At 44.7% G+C, this 25505-nt stretch overlaps 1 protein-coding gene across 5 annotated transcripts in view; it reads right to left on the minus strand.

The window, feature by feature from the left end:
- The window catches only part of slc16a10 (solute carrier family 16 member 10), a 61409-nt gene that overhangs the window by 16497 nt on the left and 19407 nt on the right, over window positions 1-25505 (minus strand). The window contains exons 1-4 of one of the 5 annotated variants that reach the window (XM_052523495.1): window positions 16146-16478; window positions 9817-9874; window positions 9570-9714; window positions 8022-8451 (exon numbers count right to left, since the gene is read on the minus strand). In XM_052523495.1, coding sequence (XP_052379455.1) covers window positions 8022-8451; window positions 9570-9694 — 555 coding nt within the window. In that variant the 5' untranslated portion in view covers window positions 9695-9714; window positions 9817-9874; window positions 16146-16478. Of the gene's footprint in view, window positions 1-8021; window positions 8452-9569; window positions 9715-9816; window positions 9875-14587; window positions 14711-15646; window positions 16479-25505 lie in introns of those variants that run through there. The other 4 variants (XM_052523493.1, XM_052523494.1, XM_052523496.1 and 1 more) reach the window with 4 other exon arrangements.

Here is a 25505-nt window from a genome sequence, read left to right on the forward strand (position 1 = left end):
CGAGAGAGTGTGACATTGCACAGACAAACCAACAACACAACCGTCATGCTTGATGGCACACACCCCCCCCAACCCCACCCCCACCCCCCCCAGGCACATACACAATGCTTGTTTAACTGTCTGCAGCTCAGCCACTATTTTACATTTGTCATTTAGCAGACGCTCTTATTCAGACCGACTTGCAGGAGCAATTGAGCCCTTGAGCAAGGTACCTAACCCCTAACGCTCTTAACCATTAGGCTACTTGCCGCCCTCTCCAAAAGCTTTATGATAAACCTTTCCAGGCCAAAACACTCTTCCCTCCAGCACACAGAGCTGGTGACAAATTAGTTTGTTGTTGTCAAAGTGGTGGCAGTTAGTCACTGCCACTGGTGAGTTTAACAAAGTGGTGCAAAACCAACATCAAAGTAAATGCTGAATAAACTTTCCAATTTGATAAACAGGTTTCATGATTGAATGTAATTAGGAAACACTGAGAACGCTAGCCTGCACTGCCTCTGGTAGGCTACCTTAACACAATCCATGCACTGACTGGATCTGCTGCCGCCTGCCCAGTTTCTTTGCACACCAATGCCATCCAGACTTCACACATATCCTGCAAAACATACAGTTCAACTTGTCCTTGGCAATGCCTTTCCCTTTTAATCAGACCTCTAGGAACACAGTCGTACGTGGTGAAATAAACTATCTAATTCTCCAATATGTGAAATACCTGGAATAGTGTGAGAGGGAAAGCTTCTTCAGGACTTTAGACTCCCAGTCTTCAGCTGATAGGGGAGGGACTTGGCTACGGATGAGGGGGAAAAGGCACATACACACGGACTGTGGCACTAAAGGGCTAGACACCGCACTTTGACCAGAGCAGAGGAGCTGAGGGAAAACAGAATAGCTCAAATATCCCACTAGGATTAGCAGCTCTGTTAGTCCCTGCACACTGAGGTGAGCACTCCCTTCCTGAAAGGTTAAACAATCCAGCTGTTCCCCCGTCTTCCTGATGATATTGAAGCTTCGGGCTGGGCCTGCGGCTGGACACTGACAGGGCCCAGGGATGGGGCTGCGGCTCGACACTGACAGGGCCCAGGGATGGGGCTGCGGCTGGACACTGACAGGGCCCAGGGATGGGGCTGCGGCTGGACACTGACAGGGCCCAGGGATGGGGCTGCGGCTGGACACTGACAGGGCCCAGGGATGGGGCTGCGGCTGGACACTGACAGGGCCCAGGGATGGGGCTAGGGCTAGACACTGACAGGGCCCATGGATGGGGCTAGGGCTAGACACTGACAGGGCCCATGGATGGGGCTAGGGCTAGACACTGACAGGGCCCATGGATGGGGCTAGGGATAGACACTGACAGGGCCCATGGATGGGGCTAGGGCTAGACACTGACAGGGCCCATGGATGGGGCTAGGGCTAGACACTGACGGGGCTAGGGCTAGACACTGACAGGGCCCATGGATGGGGCTAGGGGTAGACACTGACAGGGCCCATGGATGGGGCTAGGGCTAGACACTGACAGGGCCCATGGATGGGGCTAGGGCTCGACACTGACAGGGCCCAGGGATGGGGCTAGGGCTAGACACTGACAGGGCCCATGGATGGGCTAGGGCTAGACACTGACAGGGCCCAGGGATGGGGCTGCGGCTGGACACTGACAGGGCCCATGGATGGGGCTAGGGCTAGACACTGACAGGGCCCAGGGATGGGGCTAGACACTGACAGGGCCCATGGATGGGCTAGGGCTAGACACTGACAGGGCCCAGGGATGGGGCTGCGGCTGGACACTGACAGGGCCCATGGATGGGGCTAGGGCTAGACACTGACAGGGCCCAGGGATGAGGCTAGACACTGACAGGGCCCAGGGCTGGGGCTAGACACTGACAGGGCCCAGGGATGGGGCTAGACACTGACAGGGCCCAGGGATGGGGCTAGACACTGACATGGCCCAGGGTTGGGGCTAGACACTGACAGGGCCCAGGGATGGGGCTAGACACTGACAGGGCCCAGGGATGGGGCTAGACACTGACAGGGCCCAGGGATGGGGCTAGGAGTGGACACTGACAGGGCCCAGCAGTGGCCCAGCCTGGGTAGCAGACTAAAGTGTTAGGAGAACAGAGGGCTGTCCCCAGGAGAAAGTGACCTCCCTCCAATAACAAAGTAATCTCCTCCAAATAAACAGTGACCTACTGAGCCCCAGGACAGATCTCTCCTCTCCGGCTCTCCACAGGAGATGTTTTCCATCCTATAAATGGTATGCAATACTGGAATAATAAGACCTGTGTTTATGTAACTCCACCAAACCTCCCAGACATATTTACGGACTCTCCACAGACCACACTACTAAAGCATCTACCGTATGTATATTAGGGGATTGAATAACTGCTGTGAAATACTTTAACTGGTATGCATCCAAGCAATACCACACATTTGGCCACTAATATTTAGATCGAGTTGTCCTCCGTTTGGCCGCCCTGAGTTCTACAGAGACTCATGCTCTTCAGACCAGGGGATAACTATAGTTAATTATGCTTTGCGGAAAGTAAAACATTTCCCAGGTAAACAGTTACTTTGGAGGTGACTACAACTATTTGAATACAGATCCCCGAAAATACACTACTTTTCAAAACTATCTATCTGAATACAGATCTCAGGAAGTGACTACTTTTCTGAAACTATTGGATTGGCTGCCTTCAACTAATGGCAGTGCTGTATCTGGAACTGCAGGTTACACACACACACACACACACACACACACACACACACACACACACACACACACACACACACACACACACACACACACACACACACACACACACACACACACACACACACACACACACACACACACACACACACACACACACACACACACACACACACACACACACACACACACACACACACACACACACACACACACACACACACACAATTAATTTCTATCTGAACATTCTGTAAAAGTCCATTCTCCTGAATGACCATTGCCCCAGGTGTACATCAAAGTCAAACCAATTAACTACTGCTATTTTGTAAAGATATTAAAAATAAGTTGACTAAACTACTTTGACTCTCAAGATGCCACTGGAAAAAAAAGGTTGAAAAGCTGAATTTCATTTTAGAATACCTGAAGATACTGCAGAGTAATTCAAAGCCTATTGCAAACAGCAAGTTGGATGCTAAGCAAAAACAACTTTGAACCTCTTTGTCCATCTGTGGGAAAGAGCTCTTATTTTAAAAACACACTATACCAGGGGTAGTCAGCTAGATTCAGCCGCGGGACCATTTTTGTCGGAGTGGATGGTTGACCCCAAATAAGCACAAAAATAGATTGCATTTGAAAATAACAATAATTTCATACCTTTAATTACATTGAGACACGTTTACAACATTTTTTATTTGTGGAAATACTTGGGAACAGATTTCCTAAATACATTTTTAGCTGAATTTCTGGCGATTTTACAGTCGTCACCTGTTGCCGACCACTGCACTAGACCATCTTTTTTTTTTTTTAAAGGGAGAGTTTACTCAGAATAAGAACAAACATGATTTTCCCCCCCAGCTACTTTGACTGTAGTTGATTTAAGAAGGCAATTTTGGGATATTTCCTTGACACTTAAAAGCCATATTTTGTTGATGTTAGCGTTCTCAGTTCTTGTGCCTGTGTATTACAACTAACTACTTGGAGCAACATTTTATTAGCATTAGCATGTTGTTACATAATACTTTGGTCATTTCATTTGAATTCCATAACAATGAGTTGAGAGTTTTTGTAACTACTGTGAAGTGACTGTTCCTTATTCCACATACATAATAATTCCATTAGAAATTGCAATCTAACGTCCTAGTAACAATGTTGCTGTTGTAATAATCAAAGTCACAATACATGACGTCGAGTGTTACTGTATTACCGCTCACTCATTATGAAAATATATTTGTTAGTTCATTTTGAAGCTGCAAAAATGGTCTATTCTAATGTTGGAGGATGAATCCATGTCCCTCACGCATGTAATTGTAGACTATAAGCTATCTTAAGATTCATATCTAAGAGCCCTACAAAATGTGCTTATGATCATGTATTTCGAAAGGATTCAACTAACTATTGTAGTTTTTGGTTGTTAAATATTTGGAAGCCATCAAATACAAATATTTTTTCAAGGCATATATTCAAATACCGTCAAACATTATTTGGTTTTACGAGAGTTTTTCTGAGACCTGTATTTGAATATCAAAGAAAATAGTTGCCTTTCAGTTGAAACTCCATATTCAAGCTAGAGTATTTATAAAGTTGGTATTTTCAAATAAAACAACAAATTACAACTATCTTCCAGTCAGGTCTGAAGCCCTTTAGTTTTGCTTGTTATGTCATACAGTGACTGTGGGAAGAGACTACAGGCTCCGTCTTTGGTATAATGTGTACAGTAAAACACAAGACTAAACAGTATTCTATCTAGGACTGTTACGGCACCACAGATTAACAGTCCAGTATGTGATGTGTAAGCAGTGCTTGTATTTTATATCTGTGTACCATTTGAAGACAAACATTTAACATAAGCTGACAGAAAAAAAACTGATGTGTGTACGTCTAAGTCTGACAAGCCTATATCGTAGCAGCATTTCAAATGTTGACATGCAGTGTTCAAAATGAGTTGCTTTATGACACGGTAACTCGGTTGAACTGAGCAGCAACAGGCCAAAGGTCAGGAGAGATGTTTAAAAACAACTCTCATGCCATAGGAAGGAAGGAAACAAGAACTCCAGCTCAAAAACAGTAACACAGGTCCTTGAGGCCATGTAGAGTTCCCCTCTCCTGACCTTCCACATTTGATAATGTGCGATTTTGTATTTGTGCTTGTGAAGCTTGAGATCAGGGGTCTCCAAACTTTTCTAGCACGAGAGCTACTTTTAAAAAAGGAAACATGTCGCAAGCTACTCGTTTATTTTATAGCCTTTGAATAGGCACATTGTTCACTTCTCCCATACCCTGCCGCTCTTCCCCGGGTCCTGGGGGTGCAATATATGTGTTTTCTGTCTATATACCTGGTAAATAATAGTTACAGTATTTGGCCTGACAGGCCCCAGTAAAATTACCTTTAGTATTTTCCAGAATTCAGTTCTCCGTTTTATTTTTCCTGGGTTCGGATTTTTTTCTTCAGTTTTTTACTACTCTCAACATTGCAATTATTAATAGAGAAACAAGGAAAATGGATGTTCTGAGTACATGTCAATACTTAAATCAAAGCCTCCCAGACCAACGGCCTGGTGTAGGAGCTGTTGGGATCAAAGTAGTGGGAAGGGTTACTGGGATGTGTTGTATTCAGACCACTTGACTTTTCCACATTTGTTACGTTACAGCCTTATTCTAAAATGGATGAAAAAATAAATAAAAAATGGAAGAAAAAAAAACTCAATCTACACATAATGACAAAGCAAAAACAGGTTATTAGAAATGTTTGCAAATTTAAAATAAAAAAACCTTATTTACCTAAGCATTTAGACTGACATTTAAATTGAGCTTAGGTGGATCCTTTCCATTGATCAACCTTGAGATGTTTCTACAGCTTGGAGTCCACCTGTGGTAAATTCAAATGATTGGACATGATTTGGAGAGGCACACAACTATCTATATAAGGTCCCACAGTTGACAGTGCATGTCAGATATAACACTAAGCCATGAGGTCGAAGGAATTGTCCGTAGAGCGCAGAGACAGGATTGTGTCCAAGAACTCAATCCTTCTTAAGTGGATGAAGTTTGGAACCACCAAGACTCTTCCTTGAGCTGGTCGCCCGACCAAACTGAGCAATCGAGGGAGAAAAGCCTTGGTCAGGGAGGTGACCAAGAACCCAATATTCACTCTGACAGGGCTCCAGAGTTTCTCTGTGTAGATGAGATAAGCTTCCAGAAGGACAACAATTACTGCAGCACTCCACCAATCAGGCCTTTATGGGAAAGTGGCCAGACAGCCCGCATGGAGTTGGCCAAAAAGCACCTAAAGGACTTTCAGACCATGAGAAACAAGATTCTCTGGTCTGATGAAACCAAGATTGAACTACTTAGCCTGAATGCCAAGCGTCATGTCTGGAGGAAACCTGGCACCATCCCTATGGTGAAGCATGGTGGCAAACATCATGCTGTGGGAATGTTATTCAGCAACAGGGACTGGGAGACTAGTCAGGATCGATGCAAAGTACAGAGAGATCTTTGATGAAAACCTGCTCCAGAGCACTCAGGACCTTGGACTGTGAAGGTTCACCTTCTAACAGGACAACGACCCTAAACATACAGCCAAGACAATGCAGGACTGGCTTCGGGACAAGTCTCTGAATGTCCTTCAGTGGGCAAGGTGAGGCCCGGACTTGAATCCAATCGAACATCTCTGGAGAGACCTGAAAATAGCTGTGCAGCGACACTCCCCATCCAACCTGATAGAGCCTGAGGGGATCTGCAGAGAAGAACGGGAGAAACTCCCCAAATACAGGTGTGCCAAGCTTGCAGCATCATACCCAAGAAGACTTGATGCTGTAATCACCGGCAAAGGTGCTTAAACAAAGTACTGAGTAAAGGGTCTGAATACTTACATATATGTGATATTTTTCAATTTTTTATATACATTTGCCAAAATGTCTAATAACCTGTTTTTGCTTTGTCATTATGGGGTATTGTGTGTTTATTGAGAGAAAAAAAAACAACATTTTTATCCACTTTAGAATAAGGCTGTAACATAAAATGTGGAAAAAGTCAAGGGGTCTGAATGCTTTCCGAATGCACTGTATATAGGGCTAGACGGTGGTGCAATTCCCTTTTTCACATTTCCCTTTTTTTGTGATCAAATGTGAAAGATGGTCCAGCGATGTTTCTGCTGACTACTTCTGCAGCACATCGTGGCACAGTTTGTAGAAAAATGGCCACCCAATTGATACAAATAAATCATGATTTATAGTTCAGTGAGGTAAGCCTACTTTTGACGTTTACATTTAATTGAGAAGGTTTTTGGGGAAAGTCTTACGGTCTACCCACAAGACTTTATCATTAGCGTCGCTAACTGGCAACATACGGCGTCAGAAACAAATGTGTGCACCAAACCGACAGAGGCAATATTGATGGAAATGTATTGGCAGATGTTACATTTTGGAGTTAAGCCGCTCTCTCCACTGGCTTCCAGTTGAAGCTCGCATCCGCTACAAGACCATGGTGCTTGCCTACGGAGCTGTGAGGGGAACGGCACCTCAGTACCTCCAGGCTCTGATCAGGCCCTACACCCAAACAAGGGCACTGCGTTCATCCACCTCTGGCCTGCTCGCCTCCCTACCACTGAGGAAGTACAGTTCCCGCTCAGCCCAGTCAAAACTGTTCGCTGCTCTGGCCCCCCAATGGTGGAACAAACTCCCTCACGACGCCAGGACAGCGGAGTCAATCACCACCTTCCGGAGACACCTGAAACCCCACCTCTTCAAGGAATACCTAGGATAGGGTAAGTAATCCTTCTCACCCCCCCCTAAAAATATTTAGATGCACTATTGTAAAGTGGCTGTTCCACTGGATGTCATAAGGTGTATGCACCAATTTGTAAGTCGCTCTGGATAAGAGCGTCTGCTAAATGACTTAAATGTAAAAATGTAAATGTAAGCCAATAGGGGTTAGTTAACTAGGGGTAGGATAATGTTTGTTTTTTACAGTTTGGGATATACTTTCAGATTTGCTTGGCGAGCTACTCATAGGTGGGCAGCAAGCTACTGGCAGGGATCCCCTGCTCTAGATCTACTAACCAATAACCTCTGGCTATTACTGTCAACTGAGTTACCCAGAGCCAATGTCCAAAACACACCATGAGAGAAATAGAGAATATGATGGACAGTGGACACAGAAATCAACATGTTCCACATTGCCACGTTTGTATGCTGCGTTTCTACTTCTGTTATTTCTTGCCACATGTCAGTAACCTTTAACACAGCGAGACCAGAGTAACGAAAACAAAAAAACACACCAATAGTACACATCACCACTGAAAAACAAAACAACTCACCAGGTGAACGTAAGGCACAAAGTATCCGTAGAGAGCTGCCGGGATGCCGAAGGCCCAGATCCGGTAGCCCAGAGACTTCCAGATGTTGACGTTGAACACCTTGCTCATGGGCGGGCAGCGGCTGCCTGGCTTGTTGCTGCTGACAGGCTTGGGCAGCAGGGGAGTGTAGGTTAACCCAGCCAGCATGAGGATGAACATGAGGATGCTGAGGAGCCTCATGGTGTTCTGCAGGCCCACCTTCTCCAGCAGGCCGGACAGGAGGAAGGGCAGGGTGACGGTGAAGGCAGAGCTGCCGGCCGTCACGATGCCGTTGACCAGGCCCAGGCGCTTCTTGAAGTAGTGTCCCAGGATCACCAGGCTGGGCTGGTAGGCGAAGGAGCAGCCGGTGGCGAACACGATGCCGTAGGTGAAGTACATGGGACCCAGGGACCTGTGGGTTCAGAGAGTAGAAGTGAGACAGGATAGGATGGGAGTTCCCCACAGTAATGTTTATACCGGCTTAAAATTTCACACACAGAAGAAAAAAACAAGGCTCTATGCACTTGACTCAGAGGTTCTGGCAAAACAAGTTCTCAAGTCTGACTTGAACCAAACACCAGGGTGAAGACAATTGAGCTGCTGTGAACTTGCTAGCCTGCTAGCCTGGTCCAACACCTGGAGGGTATCAGTTACAGCCTCGCTCCCAGGGTGTGTACACTCACTATGCTGACAGTGTTTGTTTACTTCACAGTCCTCGTTTTTTATTTGAACCTTTTATTTAACTACGCAAGTCACAGATTTTTACCTTGCCAGCTCAGGGAGTCACTCTAGCAATCTTTTGGTTACTGGCTAATGCCCTAACCAAGGTTACCGTTAGCACATCACTAATCCTGGATAAATAGATCAGTGAGAGAGGTCAGGGGTGAGTTGGAGCTGATTCTAGGCCAGCGCTAATGACAGGTCTCTCAGAGTGCTACGATCATCAAGACAAGAGCGCTAATGTTTACTCACTTGTCACGCCACTGCGGGGATAAACCTAGATAAAACGCAGCTGTGGTATTCATTTATTGCGTTTAACAACACTTTCAACAACTCACCTGACTGTAAGACGCTTTGGATAAAAGCGTCCGCTAAATGGCATATTTATATATATTTCACTGTACTTCTACTTTCACCCAGTGATATGTCACCTGTAATAAATGTTCCCTTCATTTAGTAGACGGATAATGGGTTTTAAAAAAAGCTAGTTATTTTGAGTGTGACATTATTTAAAAAATAAAGACCATCCAACAGATCTAAAGGGGGATTTTCTAGGTGTTGTTCAAAGTCAGGCAATAGCCTTACTGACTGACACAGAGCCAACTATTACTATTATTATTATTATTACTATTATTATTATTACTATTATTGTGGTAGTAGTGTATGTACGTAGATTAAAATGGTTGAGAGTTTGGTATTGTGCCATCTCGTGAGAGGTCTAGAAATAGAGGACCTGAGAGCAGGCTGAGCTCCTGTACCACACAACACATCAGAATGGTTGATGAGGAGGGTAGCTATACAAGTACTGACGTGACGAAGGAGCTGGCCAGCAGTCCCACCAGGCCCACGGCGGCTCCGCCCACAGCTGTCACCCTGCAGCCCAACAAGTCTGTGAAGACGCTGACGATGGGAGAACAGAAGAAGATCATCCCCATGGAGAGGGAGCCCACCCAAGCTGCAGGACAGAGAGAGATATGAGGGTTAGGCTACGTGTTACATTACAGTATACGAACAATAAAAGGCAATATTTAACTGTTCACACAGGCTTTGTTGTTACATGGGAAATGTTGCTGGAGTCTGAGGTGAAGCGATGCACTCCTCTTCTCGCTGCCCCACTAAACAAACATTTTAAAAGTCAGGTTTTACGAATTATGAACAATGCATGTCAACAAAGAAAAGAGGTGAGTAAGTAAAACCTTCCTCCATATAGGTTCATGTTAAGCTTTTAGGCTTATGTACACATATACCAGTCAAAAGTTTGGACACACCTACTCTTTCAAGAGGTTTTCCTTTATTTTTACTATTTTCTACATTGTAGAATAGTGAAGACACCAAAACTATGTAGTAACCAAAAAAATTATCTAAATATATTTGAGATTGGAGATTCTCCAAAGTAGCCACCCTTTGCTTTGATGACAGCTTTGCACACTCTTGGCATTCTCTCAACCAGCTTCATGAGGTAGTCACCTGGAATGCATTTAAATTAACAGGTGTGCCTTGTTAAAAGTTCATTTGTGGAATTTATTTCCTTCTTAATGCTTTTGAGCCAATCAGTTGTGTTGTGACAAGGTAGTGGTGGTAAACAGAAGATGGTCTTTTACCAAATAGGGCAAGAACAGCTCAAATGAGCAGAGAAACGACAGTCCATTATTTTAAGACATGAATGTCAGTCAATACGGAAAATTGCAAGAACTAGTAAAGTTTCTTCAAGTGCAGTTGCAAAAACAATCAGGCACTATGATGAAACAGGCTCTCATGAGGACCGCCACAAGAAAGGAAGACCCAGAGTTACCTCTGCTGCAGAGGATAAGTTCATTCGAGTTGCCGGCCTCAGAAACTGCAGTCCAAATAAATGCTGCACAGAGTTCAAGTAACAGACATCTCAACATCAACTGTTCAGAGGAGACTGTGTGAATCAGGCATTCATGCTCGAATTGCTACAAAGAAACGACTACTAAAAGACACCAATAAGAAGAGACTTTCTTGGGCCAAGAAACATGAGCAATGGACATTAGACCAGTGGAAATCTGTCCTTTGGTCTGAGGAGTTGTGTCTGTGAGATGCAGAGAAGATTAATGGATGCTCTCTGCATGTGTGGTTCCCACGGTAAAGCATGGAGGTGGTGTGATGGTGCTTTGTTGGTGACACCTGTCTGTGATTTATTTAGAATTCAAGGCACACTTAACCAGCATGGCTACCACAGCATTCTGCATCGATACGCCATCCCATTTGGTTTGCGCTTATTGGGACTATCATTTGTTTTTCAACAGGACAATGACCCAACACACCTCCAGGCTGTGTAAGGGCTATTTGACCAAGAAGGAGAGTGATGGAGTGCTGCATCAGATGATCTGGCCTCCACAATCCCCCGACCTCAACACAATTGAGATGGTTTGGGATGAGTTGGACCATAGAGTGGTGAAGGAAAAGCAGCCAACAAGTGCTAAGCTTATGTAGGAACTCCTTCAAGACTGTTGGAAAAGCATTCCAGGTGAAACTGGTTGAGAGAATGCCAAGAGTGTGCAAAGCTGTCATGAAGGCAAAGGGTGGCTACTTTGAAGAATCTAAAATGCATTTTTGATTTGTTTAACACTTGTTTGGTTACTTACATGACTCCATATGTGATATTTCATATTTTTGATATCTTCACTATTATTCTACAGTGTAGAAAGAGTACATAAAGAAAAACCCTTGAATGAGTATGTGTCCAAACTTTTGACTGGTACTGTACAATCGATAGTTCTCTGCATTACGCTTAATTCCTGGGTTAATTAGTTAAGTGACTCTTTTTGTCCTCTGAGCATTTATCTAACCAAAAAAAAAATCCTCTGGTCTAAACCAGAGGATATGTTTGGGCCCCCGAGTGGCACAGTGGTCTAAGGCAATGCATCTCAGTGCTAGAGATTTCACTACAGACCTTGGTTTGATTCCAGGCTGTATCACACTACTGGCCGTGATTGGGGGTCCCATTGGGCCAGCGTCGTCCGCGTTAGGCCGTCATTGTAAATAAAAATTTGTTCTGAACTGACTTGCCTAGTTAAAGAAAAGGTTAAAAAAAAAATCAAATAAACTGACATCCTATGGAATAGACCACGTTAATCTACACACACACACACGACAGTCCTAAAGGAAGAGGATGAGTGACCTTAATATCTGAATCCTAACCAACGTATTAGAGAATACAGTAAACTAGAATTTTCCAGAGGCTTGATGTAAACATGTAGCACCCAGACCAGTAGTGAAGAGCACTAGTAGTAGGACAAAGGAGCAGGAAGCGAGAGAGAGGAAAGAGGAAGCACTGATCAGGAAAACAGTTGAGTCTTATATCAACACCAAATACACACTACATACCATGTCCTTCTAACAGATACAGAAAAATAACCCTTACAGTTCCTCATGACAAAAAAAACATATACACCAGCCCTTTTGAATAATGATATTCCCGGATCAGAATTACCACCTAAATACATGTCAGAAGAGACAACACACTGTGCAAAAACTGGTAAAAAAATCTGTCGTTCTGCCCCTGAACAGGCAGTTAACCCACTGTTCCTAGGCCGTCATTGAAAATAAGAATGTTATTAACTGACTTGCCTAGTTAAATAAAAGATAAAATAAAAAAAATAAAAAAAATAAAATGTAAATTTAAAAACTAGACGAACTGACATCTGTGCCCGGTGTGGAATGTACCCATTCCTCTTGTTTACTACAGGGACTGACAGAAGGCAGTCTAATAGAGGTGTGAACAACAGTCCCGCCGGTTGTAGTCGACAGCTGCTGCTCTGCTTGTCTGATCTCTATCTGGGTCTCCGGCAGGCCTTAGTCTACCACCATGGCCATAACAACCCTCACTCTCAGATCCCTCCTTGGAATAAATAAACACAGCATGGAGCTGAAGAAATATTGTTTCCGGCCTTTATTCTTATCATAGGAAATAAGCAAACATGAGATTGGGAGAGGGAAAAACAAGCAAAGGCAGTGATAGAACACACACACAGACAATTTCGTTAATGATTTTTCTGGTTCCTCCCCATTGTTTAAGTAAAAGACAGACCATTTACGGTAAATTGAGCCTGCTTTGAGTGAACTCCAGTGCTGATATCTCTGATTCAAACCCCTAACCCTAACCGATCATAATCTTAGGGCAACCCAAAAAGAATTTGACCTGAATGTCAATCCCTGCCTTAAAGATGGATTCAGCAGTAGTGGGGGAACAGCGACACTGGCCACCTCACCACTGGTATCCTTTATGTTGCCGCGCTGAGGAGCATTGTAAACATAATTCCCATCACACGTGCAATGGTGTCAGAGGGAGAGAAAAAAAAGTGTTTGTTGTTGTTGTAATATCGCAAACAGACGTGGCTGTTTCACCATTACGGATTCCAAGTTGAAAGGTCTCGGATTTCTCTTTTCCATTCCACCCAGGGGGAAGAGCCTTGGTCATGCTTCAATTTATACTCCCCTTCTTTTCCATTTGAGGAATCCCTCCTCTCTGCAGGCTGCCTGCTAGGCTAATTATATTATTCCAGATTGTACAAATAGATCAAATTTGTGATGACAATCCGTCACAGTGCAAAATCACCGGTGTTGATAACGCCATAAATAAGACTAGGCCCCACATCAGTGAACGTGAAGAATATACACAAATCTTTCCGAGCTATCAAAAACAAGTCTACGTGTTGCTTGTCCTATGTTGCTCTGCATGTGCTCACTGCTCGTTGTTTGTCTGTATTGTTATTGTAATTGTTTTTAAATAACCTGCCCAGGGACTGTGGTTTAAAATTAGCCGGCTGGTTAAAACCGTCACTTTTACTGAAACGTTGATTAATGCGCACTGTCCCTGTAAAAATGTAAATACACTTGAACTCAAATGACATTGTCCTAAGCATGGAGGGTAACTACCAACAGATGTGGCAGTCTACAGTTATAACGGAGGAACATATAACATAACAATGTCAAGAGGAAACCGCTGCTAAGGAGATCTGAGCCTGGTACCAGATTAGCAAAACAGCGTAAACCAACGCGACAACAATACGAGCTGAGAAGACGGCACAAACCAATATGGGACCAGGGGCCTCATTTATCACACAAAAATACTCTAAAACCTTGCATGTGCCAGTTTTCCTGCAAGGTTGGTATTTATAAAATGTTGAACTTGACCGGAAAGTGTGTGCATCTCCACGCAAATCTCAAATCTACCATTTATCAAAATCGCTCATTCAACAGCCAAACATGATCGAAAGTAAATAGACCAGTAGCCTTGACAGGAAGCGTAGGCTACAGTATTGCTGTGCGATATAAGGAGCGCGGCATCATAGCCTGGACTATTTCATTTCAGAGCCTATACCAAGGCAGATAGAAACACAATCATGTTCTGATTAACAAAATATTTAAAAGGTAATCTTTTTGCATAGAAGTGTGGGCTGTGGTGTTTACTCTTAAATTGTTTGAAAGGACAGTCGATCTTGCAGAACGCGTGGCCAGCGTAGGCACTCGCTAGGCGGCATGCATTTTTTCATTTGGAAAAGTCACTGCAACACTCCGCCTCGACAGAAATGTGATCAGATTTGCCATTGCGCTTTCTTTTAGGAACTATCATGGCCCAGTTACATCTCTAAATCATACAGAAAATGAGCAAGTTTGTGTTTCCATAAAAAGGTGAATGGAGGACGTTTTCCCAGGCGGGGTTGCAGTGCTTGTTCACGACCGCACAAATATAATATGGCTCTGATTTATGTTGAGTGCGACAATTAAATCCCAATCATTTGTGGCGCACGCAAATCGTAGAATATCCATGTAGGCCCGAATTTAGTAATACATGTACTCACCGGTTGATAAATGAGGCCCCAGGCTAGTAAACAGTTAGTGCTAGAGCCAACCCTAGGGATGGAAACATAAGGCCATGACATTGGTTCTGTCACATTTACTGACTCAAGACTCAGTAGTGGGGTTAATAATCGTTAAGTTTGTGATAAAAACCAATATTTGCAGGATGTGCATAAAGATGACGTCATCGTTTTAGCACTATCCACCGAGTTTTTTAAACTACAGAGCGCAACATTGTTCAATGCACCGATAAATCAGCGCAATCTTTTTCAGTTTGCTGTCGTCTTGAAACAAACATTGGGATCATGTATGCTGTGCTAACGTAGATACAAAAAAAAGAATAAGGAAGAGCAATGTACAATACGGCAAACCAGGCATTTGTAGTCATCTCCGCTATTCGATCTACCCCTCTGCCAAATGTTCATCTGGAAATGTCATCTTATAGAGTGACCGGAGTTGCATGGCGACCTTCAGTGGGTTTATTCCAGAGACTTACATACTAAAAGCAGGTAGGAACAGTCAGTACTTTAAGCTGCATTACATAGCATAGCCTGTTTGGCTACTAGGCTATTATTACATCACTCAGGCCGAGCTCCCTGCCTTCCAGGACCTCAATATCAGGCAGTGTGAGAGGAAGGCCCGGAAAATCATTTAAAAAAAAACACCAACCACCCAAGCTATAGAATTTTCACAGCAAGTCTGACACCACAAGGCCCCTGAACAGCTTCTACCCGCATGCCATAAGACTGCTGAATTGCTAACTAAATAGCTCCACGGACTTAGTTGACCTTTGTATTTTATTCTTGCACTGTCTCTATGCACACTCACAGGGCCCCAACACATTGAGACTAACACAAAACACTCAACTCCAGTATCTGCTCACACACACATAATATGCACATATTTACACTGGCTCTACACACACCCACTCATGTGCAATCATATACGCTGCTGAACCAAGATGGCGCCGAAGACCATGGCTGACATTTTACATTCTCCCAACCAAATTGTGCATTTTTTTTTTTTTTTGCATAACTTAATGTACATAATGTTGCTGCTACCGTATGTTATGACCGAAAATAACTTCTGGACATCAGAAAAGCGATTACTCATCGCAGACTGGAAGAAACCTTTTCCTTTAACGAGTCCGACGAGAAAGATATCCTGCTTTCACCGGAACAGGCCCAGATCCACGCCTTTTGCGTGAAGAAAAGACGCCAGAAAAGGGGACGTAGATTGGGGATCCTTCTGAGATTCCGGAGGCGAGCGAGTGAACTCCCAATGCCTTCCATTCTTCTTGCCAACATTATTGCTAATGGTTAGAAAATAAAATGTATGACCTAATATTAAGATTATCCTACCAACGGGACATTAAAAACTGCAACATTTTATGTTTCACCGAGACATGGCTGAACGAAGAAACGGACAATATAGAGCTGGTGGGATTTTCCACCCACCGGCAGTGGGGGTGTGTGTATTTTTGTCAATAACAGCTGGTACAAAATGTCTGATATTAAAGAAGTCTCGAGGTATTGTTCTCCTGAAGTAGAGTACCCTTACGATAAGCTGTCAACCGCACTCTGTATTATTCGTAGCTGTCCATTTACCACCACAAAGCGAAGCTTGGCACTAAGACTGCTCTCAACCAACGCTATAAAAACATAAGCAAAGAAGAAAATGCTCACCCAGAAGTGGCGCTCCTAGTGGCCGGACTTTAATGCAGGCAAACTTAAATCAGTTTTACCAAATTGTGCAACCAAGGAAATTGTGCAACCAGGAAAAAAATAAATAAATCCTAGACCACCTTTAACCCACACACAGAGATGCAAACAAAGCCCTCCCCCACCCTCCATTTGGCAAATCTGACCATAATTATATATTCCTGATTCCTGCTTACAAGTAAAAACTAAAGCAGGAAGTACCAGTGACTTGCTCAATACGGAAGTGGTCAGATGACACGGATGCTACACCACAGGACTGTTTTGCTAGCACAGACTGGAATATGTTCCGAGATTCATCCAAAAGCATTGAGGAGTACACCACCTCAGTCATCGGCTTCATCAATAAGTGCATCGATGACGTCGTCCCCAGTGACTGTACGTACATATCCCAACCAGAAGCCATGGATTACAGGCAACATCCGCATCGCGCTAAAGGCAAGAGCTGCCGCTTTTAAGGTGCGGAAGACTAATCTGGACGCGTATAAGAAATCCTGCTATGCCCTCAGACGAACCATCAAACAAGCAAAGCGTCAATACAGGATTAAGATTGAATCCTACTACACCGGCACTGACGCTTGTCGGATGTGGCAGGGCTTGAAAACTATTACGGACTACAAAGGGAAACCCAGACGTGTGTTGATCAGTGACACGAGCCTACCAGACGAGCTAAATGCCTTTTATGCTTGTTTCGAGGCAAGCAACACTGAAGCATGCACAAGAGCACCAGCTGTTCTGGATGACTGTGTGATAACGCTCAGTAGCAAGCGGTACCAGAGCGCCAAGTCTAGTACCAAAAGGCTCCTCAACAGCTTCTACGTCCAAGCCATTAGACTGCTGAACAATTCAGAAAAATCACCACCGGACAATTTACATCTGTCATAGATCCTGATTACCCTATATACAGAGCTACCTATATCAATCCAGTATCCCTGCACATTGTAAATAATGGTACTGGAACAGACCCTGTATATAGTATTCTTACTTAATCATGTTCTTCATGTCATTTATTTTGTTCTACCTTGTTATTTTTAGTACAGGGCTCCGGGCAGCCGAGCGGAAATGGAGGAAAACTCGCCTCCCTGCGGACCTGGCATCCTTTCACTCCCTCCTCTCTACATTTTCCTCCTCTGTCTCTGCTGCTAAAGCCACTTTCTACCATTCTAAATTCCAAGCATCTGCCTCTAACCCTAGGAAGCTCTTTGCCACCTTCTCCTCCCTCCTGAATCCTCCCCCCCCCTCCTCCCTCTCTGCAGATGACTTCGTCAACCATTTTGAAAAGAAGGTCGATGACATCCGATCCTCGTTTGCTAAGTCAAACGACACCGCTGGTTCTGCTCACACTGCCCTACCCTATGCTCTGACCTCTTTCTCCCCTCTCTCTCCAGATGAAATCTCGCGTCTTGTGACGGCCGGCCGCCCAACAACCTGCCCGCTTGACCCTATCCCCTCCTCTCTTCTCCAGACCATTTCCGGAGACCTTCTCCCTTACCTCACCTCGCTCATCAACTCATCCCTGACCGCTGGCTACGTCCCTCCCGTCTTCAAGAGAGCGAGAGTTGCACCCCTTCTGAAAAAACCTACACTCGATCCCTCCGATGTCAACAACTACAGACCAGTATCCCTTCTCTCTTTTCTCTCCAAAACTCTTGAGCGTGCCGTCCTTGGCCAGCTCTACCGCTATCTCTCTCAGAATGACCTTCTTGATCCAAATCAGTCAGGTTTCAAGACTAGTCATTCAACTGAGACTGCTCTTCTCTGTATCACGGAGGCGCTCCGCACTGCTAAAGCTAACTCTCTCTCCTCTGCTCTCATCCTTCTAGACCTATCGGCTGCCTTCGATACTGTGAACCATCAGATCCTCCTCTCCACCCTCTCCGAGTTGGGCATCTCCGGCGCGGCCCACGCTTGGATTGCGTCCTACCTGACAGGTCGCTCCTACCAGGTGGCGTGGCGAGAATCTGTCTCCTCACCACGCGCTCTCACCACTGGTGTCCCCAGGGCTCTGTTCTAGGCCCTCTCTTATTCTCGCTATACACCAAGTCACTTGGCTCTGTCATAACCTCACATGGTCTCTCCTATCATTGCTATGCAGACGACACACAATTAATCTTCTCCTTTCCCCCTTCTGATGACCAGGTGGCGAATCGCATCTCTGCATGTCTGGCAGACATATCAGTGTGGATGACGGATCACCACCTCAAGCTGAACCTCAGCAAGACGGAGCTCCTCTTCCTCCCGGGAAGGACTGCCCGTTCCATGATCTCGCCATCACGGTTGACAACTCCATTGTGTCCTCCTCCCAGAGCGCTAAGAACCTTGGCGTGATCCTGGACAACACCCTGACGTTCTCAACTAACATCAAGGCGGTGTCCCGTTCCTGTAGGTTCATGCTCTACAACATCCGCAGAGTACGACCCTGCCTCACACAGGAAGCGGCGCAGGTCCTAATCCAGGCACTTGTCATCTCCCGTCTTGATTACTGCAACTCGCTGTTGGCTGGGCTCCCTGCCTGTGCCATTAAACCCCTACAACTCATCCAGAACGCCGCAGCCCGTCTGGTGTTCAACCTTCCCAAGTTCTCTCACGTCACCCCGCTCCTCCGCTCTCTCCACTGGCTTCCAGTTGAAGCTCGCATCCGCTACAAGACCATGGTGCTCGCCTACGGAGCTGTGAGGGGAACGGCACCTCAGTACCTCCAGGCTCTGATCAGGCCCTACACCCAAACAAGGGCACTGCGTTCATCCACCTCTGGCCTGCTCGCCTCCCTACCACTGAGGAAGTACAGTTCCCGCTCAGCCCAGTCAAAACTGTTCGCTGCTCTGGCCCCCAATGGTGGAACAAACTCCCTCACGACGCCAGGACAGCGGAGTCAATCACCACCTTCCGGAGACACCTGAAACCCCACCTCTTCAAGGAATACCTAGGATAGGGTAAGTAAGGGTAAGTAATCCTTCTCACCCCCCCAACAAGATTTAGATGCAAGTGGCTGTTCCACTGGTTGTCATAGGTGTTTGCACCAATTTGTAAGTCGCTCTGGATAAGAGCGTCTGCTAAATGACTTAAATGTAAATGTAATGTAAATGTATTACATTGTTATTGATTACTGCATTGTTGGGGATAGAGCTTGCAAGAAAAGCCTTTCACTGTACTGTCACACTGCATAGAAAATTGAACACTATTGCTTAATATCCTGGAATCCCCTCTAGTTGTTTATATTCACTGCGGAAGTAAACATCCTGATTAAAATGTAAAACCATACTGACGTGGGCTAGGTGCGGTCAAAAAAAACAGGCTAAGGGCCACATTCAAAGGGAAGTACTGAGGTCCCAACTGAACAAACTCCTAGACATTCTATGGAGTCGGTCTCACATTTTCTCGGACATCATACCACTTTAGCCTACATTCTGTACTACATGGACTGAACTGAACAAAAATGAAGAAGAATGCCACAAAAGACAACAGGAAATTGCTGTCCCGTTTTCATCTGTGGGCTTTCCCCATTTAAAAAAAGCATTTACACTTCAGACGAAGGGAAGAATTCCAAATTGAAAATGTAATATCAGGATGATGCTCTCTTTTCCAGGTGACATCCTGCTAGAGCCGGAGGCCCCAACCGTGCAGTCACTGACAGACAGACAGACAGACAGACACTGGTCAGAGCTGGTCTAAGTCTCTGTTCACTTCCTAGCCCCCCTCTCCCCCTCCCTCTGCTGTGCTCGGAGACTGTGGATGGTGAACCCAGTGAACCCAGCAGCAACCAGACCAGACCTACCTTACCCCACGCCAAGAAACAATCCCCTCACACTCAGTTACCCTGGGCTTGCATCTCCCTCTTGCAAGTCTGCACTGTGCAACTAAGGAGGGCACATTGGACTTTTCAGTGGAGGTCAATGAACACTCTTGCTCAAATACATTTATAGCATCTAAATCATTTCCATGTGATTATTATGCAATTTAATTTAATGACTCCGAGTAGCAGTTCTGAGCAGCATTTAAAAAAAAAAATGTTTTTATAGATTTTGCTAGTATGGCAGTTATTCTGCTTACGCAAGTGCTGTTATTCACTGACTGAGCCCAGGATGAAAACAGGACGAAATGTGTGTCCTTTTCACATGGCGAGTCTGTCCACCCTCTAGGCTCTTGCCTGGCAGTAAGCAGCAACATTAAGAGTAGCTATCTGCACACAGTCTCTTAACAGGACGCAAAACGGTTCTAGTTAATGGAAGAGAGTGGCTAGGACCTGAATTGAGCAAATACACAAAAAAAACTCACATTTTAGACCATTAGCTGAGGGTTTGGCTACTTATTAACCGAAGTCAACGGAAAGTAACTACTAATGGCAAAGCAGAGAATCCAATATCACCACAGATGAATTCTCTTGATTCGTCAAACAAAAAGCCACTCATAATATATTCTAGGCCTAGCAACATGGAAACTAGCTAGGTAGCCATGGCATGAGCGCTCTTTTCAGTACAGGCCAGGACAGGCTTCCCCCGACACCAAACAACCCAGAGCTGGAGAAGAGACCTCAACCACACCTATAGGACTCTAGGTCGTAAGTGCTGAGAATAGAGATCCTTTACTCCTAACCGTATGAGTAAGAATAAAAGCTATGCATGAAGCCCCATAATAGTCCCACTTAGTTTACATATTTCGGACACCCTCGTGGAGCGGTCCTAACCAGTTACCAGCAGGTGTCTTGATAACAGAAAAATGCAGCGAGTCAGTGGTTCCTGCCACACATGCAATTGCATTAGAGTTGTTCAAATAATTTTTTGATATTTCTTCATGATCAAAACATGGTCCTTCTGTAGCTCAGTTGGTAGAGCATGGCGCTTGCAACGCCAGGGTAGTGGGTTCAATTCCCGGGGCCACCCATACGTAGAATGTATGCACACATGACTGTAAGTCGCTTTGGATAAAAGCGTCTGCTAAATGGCATATATATATGAATAATCTAGACTTACATGCAACAGTGTCTCTTGCAATTTTGACAACGATATGCCTGAATACTTTAAACCACTAGGCTGATAAACATATTTTGTTTCTTTGATTGTGTTAGATGAAAATGATACCTTTCAAACGTTGTACAGTATGCAATAAAGGCAAGTGACTTGATGCCTACTGTACCAAAGTGATTTGGAGTTGTTAAACGGGGAGTGACGTGTGTTGATATGTAATATGATCAAAATTAGACTTTTAACAAGCATCAGAATTGGTTAAAAAGAAATACAAAAGCCGCATGCCAACATATTAGGCTATAATTAAGAGTAGGCAAAGTGATCATGTCAGGCAAAAATGATAAACGTTTTACCAGGGATGGACTGGCCATTGGGAAATTCTGCCAAATGCCAGAAGGGCTGGGCCTGTCTAAATTGGGAGATTTGCGGAAAATGATCACCATTTCCCCTCGAGGCAACAAATTAGCTGGTATGATATGGCTTAAGCCTGATGAATTTACTGTTTTAAATGAGGCCTCACCTCCTGGCTACACTAGTGACCATATCCCCCGTGCATCCCGCAAAGGCAGAGGAGTTGCTAACATTTACGATAGCAAATTTCAATTTACAAAAAAAAAATGACGTTTTCGTCTTTTGAGCTTCTAGTCATGAAATCTATGCAGCCGACTCAATCACTTTTTATAGCTACTGTTTACAGGCCTCCTGGGCCATATACAGCGTTTCTCACTGAGTTCCCTGAATTCCTATCGGACCTTGTAGTCATAGCAGATAATATTCTAATCTTTGGTGACTTTAATATTTACATGGAAAAGTCCACAGACCCACTCCAAAAAGGCTTTCGGAGCCATCATCGACTCAGTGGGTTTTGTCCAACATGTCTCTGGACCCACTCACTGTCACAGTCATACGCTGGACCTAGTTTTGTCCCATGGAATAAATGTTGTCGATCTTAATGTTTTTCCTCATAATCCTGGACTATCGGACCACCATTTTATTACGTTTGCAATTGCAACAAATAATCTGCTCAGACCCCAACCAAGGACCATCAAAAGTCGTGCTATAAATTCACAGACAACACAAAGATTCCTTGATGCCCTTCCAGACTCCCTCTGCCTACCCAAGGACGCCAGAGGACAAAAATCAGTTAACCACCTAACTGAGGATCTCGATTTAACCTTGCGCAATACCCTAGATGCAGTTGCACCCCTAAAATCTAAAAACATTTCTCATAAGAAACTAGCTCCCTGGTACACAGAAAATACCCGAGCTCTGAAGCAGGCTTCCAGAAAATTGGAACTGAAATGGTGCCACACCAAACTGGAACTCTTCCGACTAGCTTGGAAAGACGGTACGGTGCAGTACCGAAGAGCCCTTACTGCTGCTCGATCATCCTATTTTTCTAACTTAATTGAGGAAAATAAGAACAATCCGAAATTCCTTTTTGATACTGTCGCAAAGCTAACTAAAAAGCAGCATTCCCCAAGAGAGGATGACTTTCACTTTAGCAGTGATAAATTCATGAACTTCTTTGAGGAAAAGATTATGATTATTAGAAAGCAAATTACGGACTCCTCTTTAAACCTGCATATTCCTCCAAACCTCAGTTGTCCTGAGTCTGCACAACTCTGCCAGGACCTAGGATCAAGAGAGACGCTCAAGTGTTTTAGTACTATATCTCTTGACACAATGATGAAAATAATCATGGCCTCTAAACCGTCAAGCTGCATACTGGACCCTATTCCAACTAAACTACTGAAAGAGCGGCTTCCTGTGCTTGGCCCTCCTATGTTGAACATAATAAACGGCTCTCTATCCACTGGATGTGTACCAAACTCACTAAAAGTGGCAGTAATAAAGCCTCTCTTGAAAAAGCCAAACCTTGACCCAGAAAATATAAAAAACTAAATCGGCCTATATCGAATCTTCCATTCCTCTCAAAATTTTTAGAAAAGGCTGTTGCGCAGCAACTCACTGCCTTCCTGAAGACAAACAATGTATACGAAATGCTTCAGTCTGGTTTTAGACCCCATCATAGCACTGAGACGGCACTTGTGAAGGTGGTAAATGACATTTTAATGGCATCGGACCGAGGCTCTGCATCTGTCCTCGTGCTCCTAGACCTTAGTGCTGCTTTTGATACCATCGATCACCACATTCTTTTGGAGAGATTGGAAACCCAAATTGGTCTACACGGACATGTTCTGGCCTGGTTTAGATCTTATCTGTCGGAAAGATATCAGTTTGTCTCTGTGAATGGTTTGTCCTCTGACAAATCAACTGTAAATTTCGGTGTTCCTCAAGATTCTGTTTTAGGACCACTATTGTTTTCACTATACATTTTACCTCTTGGATGTTATTCGAAAACATAATGTTAACTTTCACTGCTATGCGGATGACACACAGCTGTACATTTCAATGAAACATGGTGAAGCCCCAAAATTGCCCTCGCTAGAAGCATGTGTTTCAGACATAAGGAAGTGGATGGCTGCAAACTTTCTACTATTAAACTCGGACAAAACAGAGATGCTTGTTCTAGGTCCCAAGAAACAAAGAGATCTTCTGTTGAATCTGACAATTAATCTTAATGGTTGTACAGTCGTCTCAAATAAAACTGTGAAGGACCTCGGCGTTACTCTGGACCCTGATCTCTCTTTTGAAGAACATATCAAGACCATTTCGAGGACAGCTTTTTTCCATCTACGTAATATTGCAAAAATCAGAAACTTTGTCCAAAAATGATGCAGAAAAATTAATCCATGCTTTTGTCACTTCTAGGTTAGACTACTGCAATGCTCTACTTTCCGGCTACCCGGATAAAGCACTAAATAAACTTCAGTTAGTGCTAAATACGGCTGCTAGAATCCTGACTAGAACCAAAAAATTTTATCATATTACTCCAGTGCTAGCCTCTCTACACTGGCTTCCTGTCAAAGCATGGGCTGATTTCAAGGTTTTACTGCTAACCTACAAAGCATTACATGGGCTTGCTCCTACCTATCTCTCTGATATGGTTCTGCCGTACATACCTACACATACGCTATGGTCACAAGACGCAGGCCTCCTAATTGTCCCTAGAATTTCTAAGCAAACAGCTCGAGGCATGGCTTTCTCCTATAGAGCTCCATTTTTATGGAACGGTCTGCCTACCCATGTCAGAGACGCAAACTCGGTCTCAACCTTTAAGTCTTTACTGAAGACTCATCTCTTCAGTGGGTCATATGATTGAGTGTAGTCTGGCCCAGGAGTGGGAAGGTGAACGGAAAGGCTCTGGAGCAACGAACCGCCCTTGCTGTCTCTGCCTGGCCAGTTCCCCTCTTTCCACTGGGATTCTCTGCCTCTAACCCTATTACAGGGGCTGAGTCACTGGCTTACTGGGGCTCTCTCATGCCGTCCCTACAGGGGGTGCGTCACCTGAGTGGGTTGATTCACTTGTGGTCATCCTGTCTGGGTTGGCGCCCCCCTTGGGTTTTGCCGTGGCGGAGATCTTTGTGGGCTATACTCAGCCTTGTCTCAGGATGGTAAGTTGGTGGTTGAAGATATCCCTCTAGTGGTGTGGGGGCTGTGCTTTGGCAAAGTGGGTGGGGTTATATCCTTCCTGTTTGGCCCTGTCCGGGGGTGTCCTCGGATGGGGCCACAGTGTCTCCTGACCCCTCCTGTCTCAGCCTCCAGTATTTATGCTGCAGTAGTTTGTGTCGGGGGGCTAGGGTCAGTTTGTTATATCTGGAGTACTTCTCCTGTCCTATTCGGTGTCCTGTGTGAATCTAAGTGTGCATTCTCTAATTCTCTCCTTCTTTCTTTCTCTCTCTCGGAGGACCTGAGCCCTAGGACCATGCCCCAGGACTACCTGACATGATGGCTCCTTGCTGTCCCCAGTCCACCTGGCCATGCTGCTGCTCCCGTTTCAACTGTTCTGCCTTACTATTATTTGACCGTGCTGGTCATTTATTAACATTTGAACATCTTGGCCATGTTCTGTTATAATCTCCACCCGGCACAGCCAGAAGAGGACTGGCCACCACACATAGCCTGGTTCCTCTCAAGGTTTCTTCCTAGGTTTTGGCCTTTCTAGGGAGTTTTTCCTAGCCACCGTTCTTCTACAACGGCATTGCTTGCTGTTTGGGGTTTTAGGCTGGGTTTATGTACAGCACTTTGAGATATCAGCTGATGTACGAAGGGCTATATAAATAAAATTTGATTGATTGATTGATTGATTGATAGCAATGCCAGAGACGATTTCT

The sequence above is a fragment of the Oncorhynchus keta genome, chromosome 8, assembly GCF_023373465.1.
Source record: "Oncorhynchus keta strain PuntledgeMale-10-30-2019 chromosome 8, Oket_V2, whole genome shotgun sequence".
Classification (NCBI taxonomy): domain Eukaryota; kingdom Metazoa; phylum Chordata; class Actinopteri; order Salmoniformes; family Salmonidae; genus Oncorhynchus; species Oncorhynchus keta.